The sequence below is a fragment of the Strigops habroptila genome, chromosome 3 (assembly GCF_004027225.2).
Source record: "Strigops habroptila isolate Jane chromosome 3, bStrHab1.2.pri, whole genome shotgun sequence".
NCBI lineage: Eukaryota > Metazoa > Chordata > Aves > Psittaciformes > Psittacidae > Strigops > Strigops habroptila.
Window position 1 is genome coordinate 82,865,339 of NC_044279.2, and position 19,669 is coordinate 82,885,007.

A 19,669-nucleotide genomic window follows, 5' to 3' on the forward strand; every position below is an offset into this window, starting at 1 on the left:
TTCCATCTTAAAGCAGTTAATTAATAAGTCTTGGTTTAACTACATTAACTCTCCTGCAGCGATAATGAGCATGATACAATCACTGATCTGTCTGTTCTTTTTCTGCGTGAAGCAGAGTTCAACAGGACATTGAAAAAAAGCCCTGTAGGTAAAGTGTGGCTGATCCATGCTAGGAGAAATTGTGCCATATATGATTTGAATTACCCTAAATTAGCAAAGAACTATCAACTCTGCCTTCTCTAACAGATGGAAACTTAAGTAGTCAATAATGCAGTGAGTTTAAGACAGAAGAATGTTACCAACACTTCTCTGGCATTCCCTCGCTGTTGCAGTGGTGTACGTGATGGTAGTGGTACCAAGACACGTTAGTTATGATTAGTCTAGAAAGACTTTGTTAAACTTTCTAAACTTTATCTCACTCCATTGACAGTTGCATGCATCAATTTGGTTCCAATTGCTTTATTCTGTGTTGGAGTGTTGCCACTTCCTTTGCTTCAGCCTCATTCCACTCATTCCACTTCATTTTTCTTAAAAAATGAAGGAAAAAAACCATTATTTTTTCCCCAAAAGATTGTAGCAGGAACTGCACATTCACATTAAGTTTGATTTTTATGACTTCAGGTATACTTTTTTCCTTAGTACCTCATTCTGTTTTAAATTATGATAAAGTTGCCATCCACAGTAAACACTTTATATATAAATTGTTGGGGGGAGAGGAGGAAGCTTCTGTCACTTCTTCCATTGTAGTTATGTCTAAAAATAAATCTTACTAAATATAAAGCTACAGAATCAGTTCCAAAGCTAAACGCATGACTGCTATAAGATAATAGAATCAGGTTCATGTGGTGCTAACCTAGCAATGTTTTTTAAAGTAAATTGCAGAGAAGATACAAAAAGGATCAACAGGAGATTTACAGTCAAATTAAGAGAAACTGTATGTGCTTGGGGCTGGGGGATAAAAATAATCCACAAACCAGAAGGTAACTAATACAGACCCAGAGTGATGCATGAGGAACATATGCTATGAATTCTTCTTTGGGGAGTTTGGGAGAATAATTTTTAATGGGACACACGAAAGCTGCTCCATCTGTTGCCTCTTCAGCTAAGACAGTGCAATTAAAGGTTAGGCTAGTCCCTTTTACTTGAGAAAATAGGATGGAAAAAGATACATGGCAATGCAAACATAGGAGGAAAGCTATCTTAAGTGCTTGACTAGTCAGGTAGAATCTTGACAGCTTTTCATCTGGTATTTGTGCAGAGGATTTTCTGAAAATGAGGTTGGACAGTCTAATCCTACAATTAGTTCAACAGTTGAAGTGTGGGGTGCTTTGTGATGATGTGCAAGAAATGAGAAAGGTAGGTAGAGAGCAATTAGATCAGGGAGTGATCAAGACTTCAAAGAGTGTATTGTTGTTTATCCTGGTTTCCTAAAGAAACAGCTTACTGCTGAAATAACCGCTGCAGCGCCTCTTCTTTGTGCTTTGTGCTTGGATTTTTGCTGGGTTTTGGTGGTTTTTTCTTTTTTCTTTTTCTTTTGGAATCAAATGCATAGGACAAACCTAATTAATTTGGGGATTGACTGAACTGTAGTAATAACAGTGACTGTACCATGTGCATTAAGCTATTGTCTTTTGTTGCACAGTCATGGAATAATAGAACTGGTTGGACAGTAGACTAGAATATACCTTGACAGAAGCCACACAATTGAACGTGTTCAGTGCAGTTTTCTACCAGTCTCATCTGTTTGGGGTATTTTTTGTTTCCGTTTTTGTGGCTAACATTTCTCTCATGTCAACAATATAATCGTATACATAGAAAGCAATATCTGTTCATTCAGTTATATTTATGCTCTGCATAAATGGAGATAGAAGGAACAGGGTTTGTCTATCTCCAAAACGTGGGATAATACCAACAAATTCAAATGCCTGTAAAAGCTACAAGAATTTCAATTCAGGTGTATGCTAATGTGTTCAGATAGTGCTCACAGAAGAAGATACATTCTTGACTGACAAATAATAATTTTTAAATGGCTGAGGAACCAGGTAATTAATAAGGAAAGCAGGACTATGTATTTCACTTGCTGTAACTTTGGTTCGGTAAATGATTTAAAACTAACTTTAATACATTCTGTTGCGTATATAAACTTGTTAGTTTTCTTATTGTGGTACCCCACTCCTACATGTTGCATTTCAACCACAGACTGCTGAATATTTACAAAATAAGTTGTTATCTTAACTTTGCAGGTATAGAAAATGTGGTGCAGTATAGGTAATTCTTTCATTTCATCTAGTAATAGTTTTCGGTGAGTCTGAGTCGATGCTTTCATCTCATGCATTTGGTGTAAAGTGGACTTTCTTTGGCACCCCCTAACTTGATCTTTTGTTTTTCTTAAAAAAGAGATTGAGTTGTGGAAACAATGAGAATTTCATTGATGCTTAATACAAGGAAAAGCAGTGATTTTTTTTTTTTGATTTTTTTTTTTCCCCCACTAATAAGAGAGAGCTTTTAAACTATGCTTGGTGGCTGATAAATTCCAGGAGTTATTATAAATAACAGTAACTTAGAGAACAGCTTAAAAAAACTGGGGGTGGAGAGGAGAGGAAATAGGGTTATTCCTGTAGGGTCATGGGACGGGACGGACAAGGAGGAAGATAAGTGAGGTACTAATCAAATGCCTTAGGTGTCTTTATACTAATGGAAAAAAGGTATGGGGTAAACAAGCAGAACCGGAAATATTAGTACAGAGTCAAGATTGACTTAAATACTCTAAAAGATCTGTCAGGATAACTTGTAAAACTGGTATGTCTAAAAAAAAAAAGTAGGTTGGTTGGGAGTAGCTTTGTATATCATCTGCTTGCTTGTAGTTCTAAAATAAAGAAGTTAAAGCCATTGAAAAATCTGTGAATAAAAGATACACACTACACATGGTACCTACTTAAAGGCTTGTTCATAAAAGTTTTACCTTTTATGGACCGTAAATAAAACTACCTGTCGACTACCCTAATTAGACCATGTGTGTCTAAAAGTTTACCTGCTTTGGCATAGTAGTTGTCAGTAACTAAGAGAGATTCCCACACCTTTAAACCATGTCTTTCGTAAATACACGTGTTTTACTCTACCAAACCAGCAAGATCAAGTACGCTGAGCTTCTTTAAAATATCAGATGGAATTATTCAAGGCATAGAATTTGAATGATAATGTCTATGTAGTTGAAAAATTTGAACAAAACAAATAGGAGACGAATATCAGCTGGGAAGGCATGATATAAGTAGGACTCTGTCAATGACCGTATTTCTAATGTCAGAGGACAAAATAGCTAGTGGGAAGACATGAATTTGCTTCAGTCAGATTGGAAAGAACCAGCTGAGAAAATGAAAGACAACTTTTTGAAACAGTGACTATGAAATGATTTTAAATACTTGATGTTTAGAAGAGGAGAAGAAAGAAGGAGAAAATAAAAGCAGTGGATTTGGAGATATTGGTGACCTCAGATTATTTGTGGCTGAGATCTTACGAAGACAAGTATAATGAAATTAGCTGGAAAGAACACTGACATCTCAAAGCAGTATATGAAATGTCCAGTGTAGTGAAACTGAGCTATTCATCATGCATGTGTTAAACACTAGGAGGAAGGCTGCAGAAAAAAAGTAAATCAACTACTGAATTTGAAAGTAAAAGAGTAATGTGTGAATAAGGGCAAAAGTGAAAGTTAGAAGTGCATTGTTCATGGTTCTTGCAAGGTGTGTTTTGTTTGATAATAAATAATTTCATACATATGTTAGCAGAAGGACGACAATATCCACCAACTGTTGGTCTGCTGGTCACCAAGGAGGAAAAACTCATAGCACTGGCAAAGCTAAAATGTGCAATGCTTGTGTATTTGCCCTTTCTTAAAAACAGTCATTTTGCAGTCAGCTAACATAACTAAAACTAGCAACAAAGGTATGAGTACAGAAAACCATAGCCGAGACAAAAAACAAAACAAAGCAAAAAAAAAAAAAAGCGCAAAAAAAAACCAAACCACCAACAGAAAAACAAACAACATAGAGTACACGAGATGTTTTCAAACTGTTCAGCCTATGAACTGTTACTATTGTGAAAGGACAGGTTATCTTTATCAGGATGGGTGAAAATTCAGACTTGAAAGAAAAAGATGTGTATTTAATGTCTTGCTTTAAAAAAGGACAGAAAGGTGCGGGGAATTAGAAGCGTGTCAATTGAAATAAAAAATGCCAGAACAAATAATTAGACAAACTATTTGCAAGCAGCTGGAAGATAACAGGAGTTGAAAAACAGCTAACGTGGTGTGTCATGGCTTGGTTTTGACAAATCTAATCCAACTTCTTTTTGTAAGAGACAGAGTAATAGTGGATAAGGTATAATCATAAATGTCATTTTGACTCCAGGAAGGCTTTGATGCTTACATGAGACTCGTGCAGACAGGCCATGTGCAAGGTAAACTATATTTGGCTGCGTGCAAAAAGAGTTGAGTAACTGTACTTGGAGAGTAATTATCAGTAGTTCATTTTCAAACTGACACAGTACATTGGCTTTCTTAGAGGAATGTCTTGTCTCTGTCTCTTTTGAATGCATTTTTTAATGGTCTGGCTAACTTGAATAGAGGGAAATGGTTATAAATTTTGGATACTACTGTCTTCCTTGTTATGACCCTTTTGTTATCTATGGGACACAAGAAGTTTAAATCACTGGGAAAGAGGTTAACTAAGGTTAGGCATATGGGCGGAAGAGGATAACTTCCCAATTATAAGAATATTGAAGCCCTGGAATAGATTGCTTGGGCAGACAGAGTATCAATCAGTGGAAGTCTTTAGGAATGCCTATGCTAGTGTATTTCTGGGATGACAGATGTAGAACTAATTCGGCTGTAGGCAGTGAAGTGGACTAAATGATGTCTTCATCACTAAAAAACAGAACTAGGAGAGTGTGTGTAGAAAAAATTACTATTTTACATTGCATGTTCAGGAAAATATTTGTATTGTTTCCTATACTCTCCTACTCTTTACCTTACGTAAGGACACAGATTTTTTCTTTATGTTAGACTGAGTGTTTAGAACATATTGTGTATGTTAGCACATATGGCAAATATACTGCATTTAAAAACACATAGCGAGAGTCAACCTGCTCATGGTAGCAGGTGTGAATGGGTTTCAGCTACAGTTGTCTGTCCTTTTAACAGCTGAGTTGTTTGCAAACTGTTCTAGTCAGTCCAACTATTACACCAAAATATTTGCTTTTAAGGTTTCTAGTAGACTAGTAGATCTGCTGGCAATTTTTATAGACAAAAGTCACCTTTATATTTGTATGAGACAGCAGGAGGTCTCTAATCAATACACAGGGGTCCAGCATGCTCTCTTTGTGTGTGGCTGATGCCGCTGGTTCTAGGATAAACTCCACTTTTGTCTGGCCTGATGCTCTAGAGCTTGCTTTTGTGGTCTCCTTGTGGGGCTGCAGGTCTGCTTTGCAATTACAGATCAAAGTCAGGTTGCTACAAGACGTTGCGAAATTAGGTACAGAATTGCACAAGACTTGCCTGCTGTTTCTAATTCACTCCTGCTGAAAAGACCAGACCCTAAATTTACATCGCTGTGCTGTACCTGGAGCTTTCCCAATAGGTGATTTCCAGGGCTTTGCTTTGCCTTTTTTTTTTTTTTCCCCTTCTTCTCTCCTTTTCTTTTTTCTGCCTCTTCCTTCATAAGACTGAGTAGAACTACTAGAGCCAGTTTGTCTTTCTGTCCAGCCTGTAAATAAATTTACTAGAAACAATAATCTATATTATACTACAGTTTGTGAGTGTGTGTAATTCCAGTATTGCACTTTGTCGGAAAGTCATAATCAGTCGTAGTACACTTTATCGTGTTGACAAATCACAGAATGGGTACTCGGTAACCTGCCATTGGCACATACACAGGTGTGCACACATCAAATTGGGTCACTTCACCTTCTTAGCCATATGCTTTATCTTGCAGTTTTTTATGTGTAGAGCTGTTCTAGGCTTCCCAGCCCTTGTATTCCTCAAATATTTCACTCTTAGTTAAAGGTCCTCTGTGTATATTTTTCAGGATGTTCTTGCCAGTGATCAGTAAGAAGCAAAGGCCTGCATTATGCATGTATATAGTGCCAAGAATGGGGGTGATGATACAGAAAGCAGCTATTGGACTTGACCATTAGAATTTCCCTTTTAATCATTAGCCAGACTGCATTAGGAGGCAGGTAAATAAACTGTTTACTGTCAGTCATCCATAAGACATAAAGGCCTTGTCACAGGACAAAATAAAACTCACTAATCTACAAATGGTATTGCAAGTAATTTGTGAAGATGCTCTGTTTTTATTTTCGGTGTGAATGCAGCTGTGGAGAGTCTTCTCAGAAGGAGGGTAATAGTTCATCAGATGAGCAGCAGGAATTGTGAAGATTTTTGCTAGGTCTCTGTGTGATTGTTAGGCAAAAATCCCATAACTTCCTATGTTGCTGGCAAAAATTAATACAACATTATGTAAATATAGTTGGCTTATTTACAGTTTCACTATGTACTTCATTTTCTGTATTTTCTGATACAACATAAATGGAAATGAGTGTCTTAAAAATCACATGGTAAACTTCTGTAATACATCATGTTGTAAACCACCCATGAGAAGGAAGATGCTTGTTTGTTTTTCTGGACATTGAGATTAATGTTTGAAGAATTGTCTATTTTATTATACACTAGTTATTGTTAGACTCTTTACATACACGCATAGATATCCATCCAATATATATAGGCATATTCCTCTATAGTTTTAATCTTCAATAATTCTTTTAGATCAAACGTGCAAGTGGGCAATTTCCTTAGAACCTCTACAAGGCATTCAGATCTCTTACAGAGGACAGCTCTGTGTTGCCTCTTTCGTGTAAGGTGAATGTTTAATGAAGTTCTGTTGGCAAATTTTTACCAATAAAATAATAAATTCAGGTAAAGTTCAGTGTAACCTCAATTGCTGATAGCAGTTGATTACCTCTATCACGTTGCTAGCAATGGCTGAAGTTATTCATTCAAAGTGTTGTGAATACATTTTTTCAGCATATGTTTATAATCCCCAAGGAATTACTTCAGTTCTGAGGAACTGCAATTCTCTTGGAATTTGCAGCTACTTCCTGTTATTCCATGTGATTGCCTGCTACCGTTTCTTGTGACTCAGAATAGTGACATTAATATTAACTTAATTGTAAACATTACATATGAACTGTTTTACTGGCAATGAATATTGTTTTCCTTTCTGAAATGTAAATAGCCTTTAGGGAAGAAGATGTTCTGTGGGGATCTTGGCAGGGAGGTGCTGGTGAACTCAAGCAGGAGAATGCCAGCTTCCTAAAAACTCCCAAAACCAGAGACAGACAGATGAGCTGAAGTAGAGGGTAAGGGCAACCTAACCTGACATCAATAAACATCACTCAGAGCATTTAGCACCATTTTTAAAAATCAGTTTGGGATGTTGGCCATACTTTCCTTGTACTCATGTCCTGTAATGGTGGGTTTTACCTTGCAGCACTGCCAATGAGAGATTGTTCTTTCCAATCTGGCAAAATGCAGCAGTAAAAAATACAACCCAAACAGTGGATCCAGCCACATTCAGAGTGATAACATTGTGCATGCTCCAAACAGGACAGCACACAGCAGAGTGCTGATAAGAAAAACTTTACACCATTTTGGAGGTTCAGTGTGGGCTCAGCAAAAGTAGCTGCAAAGATTGGAAGAGGACAGTAGGCTTCCCTCCATAACCCTGTTGAAAATGTTACTGGTTTGGTCTGCGGATGCAAAATCAGTTTCTCATTCCACCTTTGTGAGAGGGCAGGGTGTGTGCCCAGTCTCAGAATTAATCCTGAAGCTGGCTCTCTAGCTCTAGTTTACAGGGATTGTTTCCTCTGAAGAAAAATGTTTGGAGGCATCTAATAGTTTAAAATGAGGAGGAAGACCCCTCAATAATAAAGAAGGGGGGTGAGGAAAGGCTAATTTAATATGCAGAGACTAGGACTATGACAAATAGCTGGTGAATTTGCTCAAGGAATCTGGTGTAAAAGCATTTGGAAAAAAGCAGGAGGAGAAAAGCAAAGAAGGCTATGTGTGGGATAAAGATATTCTCTATTTTTTTACAATTTTGCTTTGAAAAGAACAGAGTTTGTAAATTCCCGGTGCAAGCCTCTGGGATGGTTCCACTTGGAGTCAGCAGCTGTAACTGAACACAAGAGCTAAACTATAAGCTATTGGCGAGAAGATGATTCAAAAGGCAGTTTGAAGAATTGTCATACTGATGTAGAAAAAGAAACATAAGAATTGGAGAAGTAGTAAACTATAGTAGTAGTTAAGCTGTAGCAGTAAAGCACATTTCCAAATCAGTCATTGCTCTCATGAAATTTGAAGTATTGAATATTTTGCTAAAAGTAGCACTAAGAAGCTGATAAATGGCCAGTGTTTTTCTTCTTCCCTTTATTTTTTCATTTCTTAGCTTCTGGCTTGCTTAAGAGATGAGTTTTATACACTTGTTCTGTGTGTTTGTCAGTAGTGAATGCTAGCAGCTGGACATGGAAAAAGGACCCCTTTTAGGGATAAGTTATGTTCATGCTGTAACATCTAACAATTTAAATGGGGACGTAACCAAATTTCCTGTACACCAGAGACAATCAAATATGAGGAACACATAAGAAACTAGGATTTATAACTTCTTTTGCTGCTAGAGCCACTCAATTGTTATTTGGGGGGTATGTGTGTTTGCCTTTTGGTTTGGTTTTTTTTTTTGTTCTTTTATTTTTCTCTTTTTCTTTTTTTTTTTTAAGCAAGTATGTACATTCCACTGTACCTTTCTTTTCAGCCTTTGTGGACAATGCTGCTATCTTTCTACTTTGTTCTGTTGTGTATTGGTATGTTTGTGGATATCTCAAGGATAATCATAAGCAGAACTTCAACAAAGCCTGCATATATTCCTTCCATATGTGGAAATCCATGTTTGCGTGGGTAAAGTCAACTCAGTAGCAATCCTGAAGAATTCTGTGGGATGGTTCATCGTTCTGAGGACTCCTTATTTGCTAGTGAGCATGTAAAACATCTTTGCTCTGCATAAATAAGTCATTACACTGCCGCTAAGATGAATGCCATCATTTAAAATACCTAACTGTGCTGGTTTTTAGAAAGATTTTGTATTTTTACTGACTAATTAATTTTGCTGGTTTAAATCATGATTTCTATTTAAGAAATTTTCTGTCATGATGACCACTTTTATACCTGTATTGAATAGAAAAGATGTAAGTCTGTTATCCTTTCAGAAGGTAAAGAAAATCAACTCCTAATCTTTTGAGAGGCGCTAGGCAGATTAAGCAATCTGTTACAACAATATGTACGTGAATCACCATTTACGGAAGTACTTCATGACATTGTTAATTCTGTGTTATTTATGTAATTTTCCTATGCAAGCAAGAAATTATAGGGGAGTGGAATTACTAAGTCATGTTATGGTGGTTAACATGACAGGACTTCTCCCAAGTTAGCACAGAACTTTCTGTCTCTAGTAGTTTCACTGTTATGTTACTTGGTGTATCTACTCTGAACTCAAGAGATACAAAATGTCTAGGAAGATCACACGTTTATCAAACTGTTTGTAGAGCACTGAAAGAGGATGCCCTATCGGTGTCTTGATAATAATAACAATATTGCTATAAGCTGGGAGAAATCGTTGTGCCTTATTTGTTATATGCATGTAGATATATGTATACATGAGTATATTTTCCCTAGTGGAATCTTATGTTAAGATTCAGAAATACAAATATTGTGAAATAGAATCATAGAATCATAGAATAGTTAGGGTTGGAAAGGACCTTAAGATCATCTAGTTCCAACCCCCTTACTGTGGGCAGGGACACCTCACACTAGACCATGTCGCCCAAGGCTCTGTCCAACCTGGCCTTGAACACTGCCAGAGATGGAGCATTCACAACTTCCTTGGGCAACCCGTTCCAGTGCCTCACCACAGAGCACAGGAAGACAAGGGTCTGTGGACTGGCTTGTTACAAAGCATCATGGGGCTTTGAGTAGCCAGGTCTAGTGGAAGGTGTCCCCGCGCATGGCAGAGGGTTGGAACTAAACGAGCTTTAAGGTCCCTTCTAACCCGAACTATTCTGTGACTCTTCTGCTTAGAAAGAAATGGCTCAGAGAGGCTGTGGTACAAGGCAGAAGATATAAATGGCACAGAAAAGCTGTATATGGCATAATTGCTCACCATCCGGTACAGAAGCTGAAGGGTATCAAAGGAAACAAGGACATCTTGGATTTTAAACTATGAAGAGTTTTTTCATGCAGTGTGTAACTAACCTGCAGAAGGCCTTGCTGCGGGATGTTGTGGGTGTCAGAGACTTAAATCAGGTCGTAGAAGACTTGGACAAACCTGTGGAGTGTGCTCAGTTAAGGGATGTTAAATGCAAAGACTGAATTTCTGGTTCAGAAAGTCCTGGGAGCACTGTTTGCTGCGGTCCCTGAGAGTTCTGGGAAAGTGCAGTTTAGTGCTTGCCCAGTGCTTACATTTTGCAGATGTGACAGTTAGCTTTTTTTTGGTGTATTCCCACCAGGTAAATACCGACACAAAAATGCTGTCAGATGCCTCTGTGATAGGCATTCCATAGGCATTCTGTTAGGGTCACACAGATTTTAAGTGAAATTTTAATTTAAGCTATCATTACCCTTTCTTCATATCTCATAGTAACATTCATACTTGAAAAGTAATTTCATATCGAGAGCTATGCGAAAAGAAAATTGGTTTTTCTAGAAAAAGAAATGTTGTGGGGAAAATGCCTTGACATAAATAGCGGAGGGGGTAAGGAACCATTCCGGTGAGGGAAGGGGTGGAAAATGTGGTCATTTCCAACTGCCTCCTTTCATTGTGGGATTGGCATCACTTAGGAAAGTAATTTTAACCTTATGGCTACTTTAATTTCCTGTTCTGTAAATTGGTAGCTGCTTAACTTCCCAGCTTAGTGAGCAGTGATTTTAGTTGTACTTCAGGCATCTTCTGAAAGAGTAACTAGCTGTGGAAGTACCAAAAAGTTCTCAGTAGTCTTGTTCATCTATAAAATAAAAAAAAAAGGGAGGGGGGATTTAAGTACTAGGGATTTAAAATCCATCTAATACTGCATACTTTCAGAACACAAGTATTTTGTACTTCCGTTTATACCTTTGGGGAAATTTCTCCAAGTGTAATAGATGACCTATGCTAGATTCTACTGTGTTACTGACAGACATGAAAGTCACACCACTCTTGTTTCCATTTTGATTTTTCTCAATCAGAAAACAAGAAACCTTTTACTAACAGGGCTTATGAATCCTTTCTAAAATGGGTAGTGTTATTCCATTAACAGGCAAGATTTGTCTATATTTCAGTTTGAATGCTTGGTACGTAATAATGTGTCGACCAAAGTCTTCTGAAGATAAATTTTTTCCATAAAACAGATGAAAAAATTGTTATGGTCTTGAGTAAATGAAAAAAGTACTTCTGGTGTGCATGCCTTCTGGACACATGCAAATAACGAATCTTCAAAAGAGAGTAAACTGTTAGATACTTTTTTTTCTCACCTCCTTTAATTTTCTAAATCTTTTTACTAGAATGTCAAAGTTTACTTATGAAATATATTTAAAGGTAATTTAGACAGTGAAACTTATAGTCATAAATCGTTATAAGTTTCCCAAATAATAGTATTGTAGCCTGGAAATACTGGATAGGCACATTGCAGTTGTGTAGTAGCTATTTAAATATACATAAATGCAGAGTTAAATATATTTTTAAGGAGTATCATTAAGGGTAGCAACCATACATGCACATTTGGAATTTTTAGCTACACAATCAGATGCATTGGTATAGATGCTAGCATCCCGAGGATGCAGAGAATCCTTTTCTAGTAATAGGAACTTGGCACGTTCAATATAAATAAAACCTAAGACATCAAAGTAACTACTCAGTTACTTTGCTACTAAAATTAATTTGCATTTCATATGCAAAGGTATGGCAGTAATTCTGTTCTTTGTAAGACTGTTATTCATTCAGACTTCCAGTCTTCGAACTTTGTGTCTTTTATTTCGACTTTTGTTTTGCAACCATCTATTGTTTGCTGCTGGTTTCTGATAAGCAATAGCAAAAGCTTTGTCAGAGACAGCAGTAATTGAAGTTCTTAAACTTTAGGCCAAGTGGCTTCTTTCTTAGTGAAGCATCACTTTTGCAAGTCTTCTAATCAGCGTTGAACAACATGACATAATTTTAAAGTATTGATATAAAGTTCATTAAGAAGTAATATTGTCTAAGCAAGAATTACATCACTGACTGTGCAAACTATTTTTCTTTCTGTTAGTTCAGTCCACCTCAGTATTTTCTGTGGTCACTATTTAAAAAGCTTCTTAGACTGTTTAAAAAAGTAACATTGCATTTTAAGTTGATCATAGCTTCAACTTGAATGACTATATGATAGTCAATGTCTTGTTAAATGTATTGAAAATACTGATTTTGATTCACATTCCTTGCAGGTGTATTCTGCTCCCTCTCTTGGGAATGAAGCCCCCTCAGCAGAGCCTCTTCCTGCTTGTGGATTCGGTCGATGAGGGCTGTAACGTTTCTGAGGGTGAACAGACTTCTACAAGTTTATCTGGAACAATAGCAGAGCTTTTAGCTGGTCACTTTGAGTTCTTCCCTCCCTGGCTGCTCCTCCTGTGTTCTGCCCGCAAGCAGAGTAAAGCTGTTACAAAAATGTTTACAGGTGAGTAAAGAGCATAGGAAGTCTTTGCTACCTGTGCCTTGTGGTATTCACAAGACCCTTGGTCATTGCTGAAAATACTGACGCATGCTTAGTTATAAAAAATGACAATCACAACAATGGTAATTTGAAAAAACACACATTCTGGTTTACTAAGGACTATAGAACGCTTAAATCAGCCGAATATTTTAGAGGTAAGTTACGTCTTTGCAGTACTTCTGCAAAGAATATGCTGCTTCTGCTTTGACTTTTCCTCTTGCTTTGCTACTTTGAAAAAGCTTTGAAATGATGTGGTGATGTGGAAGTATGTCAGCTGCGTACACCCATTCCTTACAACCTCAAAGGAATATTTTTTTCATCTGCCATTAAAATCTCTGCCCGTATTTTCAGAAAGCAGGGAATAATCTTTGAAGGTGGAAGTTAAAAGGGGAACAATGTAGATGTGGATTCTTGGAGTTTACTTTTGGCAAAGGTTACACAGTAAAAAATTCTTTACAACTTCTTCATCCAGGCTTTACTGTGTCATGAGAATATTTCTTCACTATAATGACATTGTTATTGGAATTTCTCTGAAATTTAATAAAGGGCAATATCTAGACTGGATTCCAGGCCTGTGTATAAAGCCTGTGTGTATTAAGGACACAATTAGGACAAAAATGTGATTATAGAACATAGACCCATAGGCTTGCTCGTTTCCACAGTGGCAAAAGGTCAATGGGATAATTGCGTTTTGGAATGAAGTACTGCATTAATCAGTGGCAGACGTGAAGATTGGTATTTGGGAGCATGTGAGAACTAAAAGAAACGTTGGGGTAGCTTCACAGGCCTCCTTTGGATATTCATATGGGAATAGTTTTGTCAAAGCTTGGCTGATTAGATAAGTTGTCATTGCCAAAGTAACAGACATAACTTCTTTCAGAGCAGTTTCATTTCCTTTCCATTGAATCATATAACATTTTAGACTAGTCCTAAAAAATCCCTGTTGTCTTCTAAGTGTGTTTCCAGAAAGAATTCGTGATGGGAAAAATCGGCAGAACTAATGGATATGTCTTTAAAATAAATGTAATTTGAATGAGTTAATTTCTCCTTTCCACAGAGAATGACTTGATGAATAACATAAAGTTGGGTTGTGATATTAAAATCCCATCTTCACTGTGAAAAAGGTACAGCAGAAAAAGAATAAATCTCCAATAATTGGATAGAAATTGAGAAGAAATTTTAGGGTCTATTTGGAAGAATTACTTTTATCCACTATGAAAGAAAATTGTGACATTACAGCCAATGTGACCACTGCCTGCTTAACACATTGTGGATGATTTTCCTGTTTACAGCCAGTAGTCAAATTTGTGAAAGGTATAGTGAGGATGCGAGGAGCATGGCTGAAGCTTCTCTTAAATTCAGATATATTGCAACTTTGTGTTGGAAAACTTGAGATAATGTTGATTTCTTTTCTGGTTCTAGCCTGACAAGGATAGACTGTCATTAATGCTTGTACTGAGGCAAACTTTTCTTCTCCTTTATGGTATTTGGATGCTTACTTTTAGCTGAGCCAATTTATAAAGCTATTTAATTGGTGGGCATGCAGAATTCAGGATCAATGATAAGTACTTTTTGCACTCATGACTGAAGAAATAAGTGGTGTATAATGGGATGCTATTGTACTGAATTTCTAGTGCTTCCAATTTCACAGTAAATAAATGTTTGCAACCATAATGATAATATAATCACTGTAAATTTTCATTAAATTTGTTTCTTTAATTTGGAACAAAAAAAAAAAAAAAACAGTTTCACTCTAACTTAGGAAGGTTGGAATCCTTTCAGGATTATTTTAGGAAAATGTGTCCCACCTGTAGTTTTTTCTGCAAAAAAATTCAGAGTACGATATGAAATATATATATATAAACCAATATTAATTTGGTTACAGTCAGTTTTCACTTAAAATTTTCATGCAGTGAAAACTTCCTCCAGGTATCTGCTGAAATGAGAGCTAAACCTATTTGCCAGCAAGTGTTATCAATGACCAGGAGCAGGATTGCTGCAGTGGCCTGGTCCTGACAATGTTCTTTTTTTGGGTGTCCAGTACAGATGAGTGTTCTGCAAGCATCTCCCTAGCCAAAAATAGTGATGACATGGAAGAGAGTCCAGTCTTTCTCATCCACTGGCATCTTGCCACTGCCAGTGGTGAATTCATCATCTCTACTCCTTTAAGAATGAGAAAAGAAGGAGGGGTGTTTGTTCTGATCCTCTTTGCTCCTTCTCTTTTGTGGGCAACTTACTTATGAAAGTTAAATAGTTGCGCCTGCATGTCTGCATCTGCTGCAGCTTGTGTTCTTGGCCCTTCTGTATTCCCAGGTTCTGTAGTAGCACAGTGTGCTACAGATTTTTCGCCTTACTCAGATTCTCAGCTTTCATGAATTAGAAATAAAACAAAAAAAAAAGTTTTGCTTTGCGTGGCTGTAGAGACAACCTCAAAAATATCAACCAAATGTAAAATGATGCCTGCATGAGTCTGCAGTCACCCTCCACAGTGAGAAGAAGCCAGCCAATTGAGTAAAAAAGGAGGGGAACAGATGCTGGTGTCCTCCTGCCTTCTCTTCATGTGCACTGTCACCAACTGCCATATCATGTCTGTTTGTTTTTCTCACAGACTTTTTCCCTAAATTTAACAGTTCTCTATCTTGTGCCCATAATTATCGACATTATCTCCCACATCATCACAAATGACTTGTAGTCATTTGGCTACAGGTATGGACCATCAAGCAGCTACGTTAAACAGTCTTTCCAATCTTTGTATTATAATGTTAGAAAATCTTTCCTTGTATTTCTCTAACCTGAAAGTGGCACAGAACATACAATTTAAATTTTTATGCTTCAGCTAATTAGCTAACGCTGCTTCTAAAATGAGGCTAAATCTTGAAAGCACAGCAGTTGTTCTTACAAAACTAAATTCCCTTTTTAAAGATCCATCATATTAGTTTAAATACTTCAGGCATTTTAAAATCAGGTAATTTTATTCAGCTAAGTTTGAATGAAAAGCAGCTAATTTGTTTAATAGCATAAAGGTCAATAGAGAAAAGTTCGTATGTACAAATGTGCGATTTATTCATTCAAAGAGGCTTTTTTTAATAGGCATTTACTTAATTTCTTCTTTTGCTACATAAATCAAGTATCTGTGGCATCTGGCTTGATTATACCCCTCAATTAAACACTGACATTGTTCATCCAAAGAATTCTTTCCAGTGTGAGATGCATGAGTTCACCGGTGTGGTACAACCCATGCAGATGTCACATCTCAGGAAGACCTAGTTTCCATAAAGTTAATGTTAGATAACAAAGATACTGGAAACTACAATAAGAAGACTCAAAAGTGGACATGAAAGGGTTCAGTTCAGCCTCAGGGGCAGTTTAAGCTTTGTTCAACCTCTTACCCATATGCAAAAGTAGACAATCTGTCATTCATTTGTCACCTCAACTCAAACTGTTCGGTAGCTGAAGCTACCCAGCTAGTCATATTGCTGAAACCCCAAATCAAATCAGTGGCCTGGTTTGGAACTGAACTTAGCTGCCATTCCAGAAAATAGATGGCATAAGACCACTTGAGGAGAGACTGCTTCAAAAAAGAAAATCTAAGTTGTTGTCTGATTTTTGGGAGGTTGGAATTTAGTTGGGTGGTTTCATGTTACTTTAAAGTCTTTAACGGGAGTTTGATTTTTACTGTAAATATAATTTTTATATATTTATGTGGTTGTAAAATTTATTTCTATAATATTAAAGCTTTGAAAAAGTGTATTTGTTGCTCTGGTTTGGTTTTGGGGGGAAAAAAAATTATTTAGAAGGCTTGGGAAAGAAACTGGGAGCTTTTAATTACTGTTTCCTTTCTTCTCATTGCCACTTTTGGTCTTTTCCAAAGTAGTCTGATTACCACTTTTAAAACATGATACTAGGGAATTTCATATTTCCTTATAAAAAGTTATGTGTGCATTTTGAACTTACTTGCTTTGCAATTGAAGAGGGAAGACTAAACTGTTTTGAATGGACTGCTACCTGTAAATCCAGTGAAATAAACTTCTGTGCAATGACACAGACCAGGGAGAGCAGCAGATTTCAGTGTCGATGTCTCTTAGCACCTGGGGTACATGCAGTGAAATTTGTTGCGCATACTATAATGCCAGTGCACTAAAAGCTAAGTGTTCTGCTTGAGTTTTCGGGTGCATCTTACTCTGCTGGATACCTTATTCATTTTGAGCAGGTGTGCATAAATGGTTATAGAAATACCTAATTTAATATATGCTTAGAGCAGCAGCGTCAATTATTAATGCCAAACCATTGCCGTGTTTTTAATCATTTTGATTATTTTAAAGCTAACAATGCAGTTAAATGAAATATATTAAAATGCATTTAAAACTTTTGTAATTTAATTATGTAAATGTATTTAAATATATGAAAGTAGAAGAATATTTTTAAGTGTTTTCTGGAACCTGCTAGGTAATGGTTTATTTTTATTATTAAATTTTGAAAAGGTTGACATACTGTAAAACTATTTATGTAGCCAAGATAGTACTTTTTTTTTTTTCTTTTTTTCCCTTTGAATGACCCTGGATCTTGCCAAGAAATATATTTGGAACTGATTTGTTTACAGAACTGCCAGGAATTTAATAAATCAAGAAAATCCATATTGGAGCTCCCATTGGGTTCAAAGTGATGTGTTGTAAGAATTTTAACAATGCAAAAAGCAGGGTCGTGGGACTTCAAATTCTGTCTCCCGTTCTGCTGAGCTTAAGTAGTTCATGGGAATGCATCTGAAACAAAATGAGCTTTCTCTTAATGTTTTGGTGCTTTTTGCCCATGAAAGTGACTTATTGTATCTGGTAGGGTTGAAAAGCAAGTTTGCAGGATCTTTGTTTAGGAATGTAAAATGACCTCATTTGTTGGGGGAAAAAAACCACAGCTTTGTTTTCCTCCTTCAAGCTAGCAGCAAGAATTTGAGATTTTTTTGAAAAATAATAGTTCTATCTATAAGGCCTTCTTTGAATTATTTGCTTATTCTATTATGGCATGGTGCAGTGGTTAAAATTAACCTATTTCTGTTCAAAAGTCTGTTACAATGGCAGTTTGTTAATCCCAGGCCTTAAAGAGTGTATCATGCCTGGGGCGTGTGAAGAGCTGAGTGTAGCATGCTGCTTGCTATACAGACAGGTCTTCAGATTCAGTATAGAGGATCTCATTAACAAGGAATGTTTGGAAATATTGCAAAGGAAAAGAAACAATTTTTAGCTGCCATGAACATAGAGCCAGTTAAATTGTTTAAATTACTGACTTCTGGAGTACTCACTGTCCTGAAGTCTTCTGAAATTTATTTGCTTGGCTGAAGTGCTTAGACATTTGGTATATCTTAAGTAGAGAGTAGGGCAATATTTTAACCCTAATATGGAATAAAGTAATGATACAGTCTCATATAAAGAGGAAAAAAAACCCCAATAATCAAACACACTAACCCTTTTACTTTTTTTTGAGAGATCGGCAGTTTTTTATATCCCATCCAAAATAGTTTCGTTCACTTTTTGGGAAGCAAAATGAAAATTGGTATTCAAAGAACATTACAATATAAGGAAGTCTTTTGCTTCTGAAACACACGTACTGGGACAAAGATGCTTAAACAGTTATCACCCTGCAAGCTTTCATGTGAAGGCTGGGTATCAAGGGACATGAAGTGTAGTCGTCAGGCAACACCGAACATGAGCTGAAAAATCTCAGGGTTGCTGTCTTGAGTCAATCAGAGGTTTTCTTGTGGGGAAATGAAATCGATTCCTGTAAGAACAGAAAAAAACACCCAAGTAATTTAAAAATAAAAATAGCTTACCTAAGCAGATATATACTGGAAGGAAGGATGTGGGCATGGGATTAATGGAAGAGATTGGGGATGTTGTGAGCAGAGTCACTTATGACTAACCACATTAAGGAGGAGTTTGCAGAGCGCTCTACCTATTCTTATTCAGCCAACTGACAGGTACAGAGAGGTTCAGAGAGCTGAAAGGTGAGTGGATGCAGTGGTTGCATTTGCTCTGAATTGAGCAAAACAGAGTTGTTCCCTGCATACCAGACAACCAAAGGGATACGTGTGTCTGTTTACAGCTCTGAGTATGTATATAAATGTGAAGGCATGGACCAAGCGATGTCCTGGTTTTAATGCCTCTGTTTTCACTTCTGTACCTTCTAAAGGATCCTAACCTAGAAACAGACATTCACTTGAAGTGGAAGCTTGGGATCCGCAGGGTCACAGGGCACTGTCTCTTCTTATTCAGTGAAGTTTCTTATTTGGCTTATGTGCAAGAATTAAGGGCTTTACAAAGTTATGTACAGAATATTTTAATCAAATATATAGTAAATTGATGAATTATGCCATTCTGCAGGTCAGGTTAGGACATTACTTGAAGTTCGTGGCCTTCTCATTCACAAATCTTGAAGGAAACAATCTTATTAGTGTAGTCTTAGCCTCAGAAGTGACTGTGCGAAGGTGATTTGGTTTTGGGGAGAAGCATGATTTTTGATTAGATATTCTGTTTTGGTTTAGGTATTCTATTGATTCACTCCTGTTAGATTTGTAGTGCTACCATAATTAATAAGGGAAGAATAAATATTTTAGTAACACTGCCACAGTTTCCCTCTTAATTCTAATCTGTTGTGTTTGTACAATACTCCTGTAGACTAAACAATTAACAGAGTGAGCTTAATGTGCCATTCAGAACCTCTGCTGAAGATACTCGGGAACAAAAAACACAGCTCTGTTACCAGGCTGAATTTTCAGTCAGAACAAGCTCACAAGCTGAGCAGTTTGATCCACCGAATGTTTAAATACAATAAAAAATATAGATCTGAAAGTAACGTTCTT

At 36.8% G+C, this 19,669-nt stretch overlaps 1 protein-coding gene across 1 annotated transcript in view; it reads left to right on the forward strand.

Moving 5' to 3' along the window:
- Positions 1–19,669, forward strand: part of ANKRD50 (ankyrin repeat domain 50) — a 39,402-nt gene that overhangs the window by 12,189 nt on the left and 7,544 nt on the right. The window contains exon 3 of the mRNA XM_030479807.1: positions 12,554–12,783. Within this exon, the coding sequence (XP_030335667.1) occupies positions 12,554–12,783 (230 nt within the window). The remainder of the gene's footprint in view (positions 1–12,553; positions 12,784–19,669) is intronic.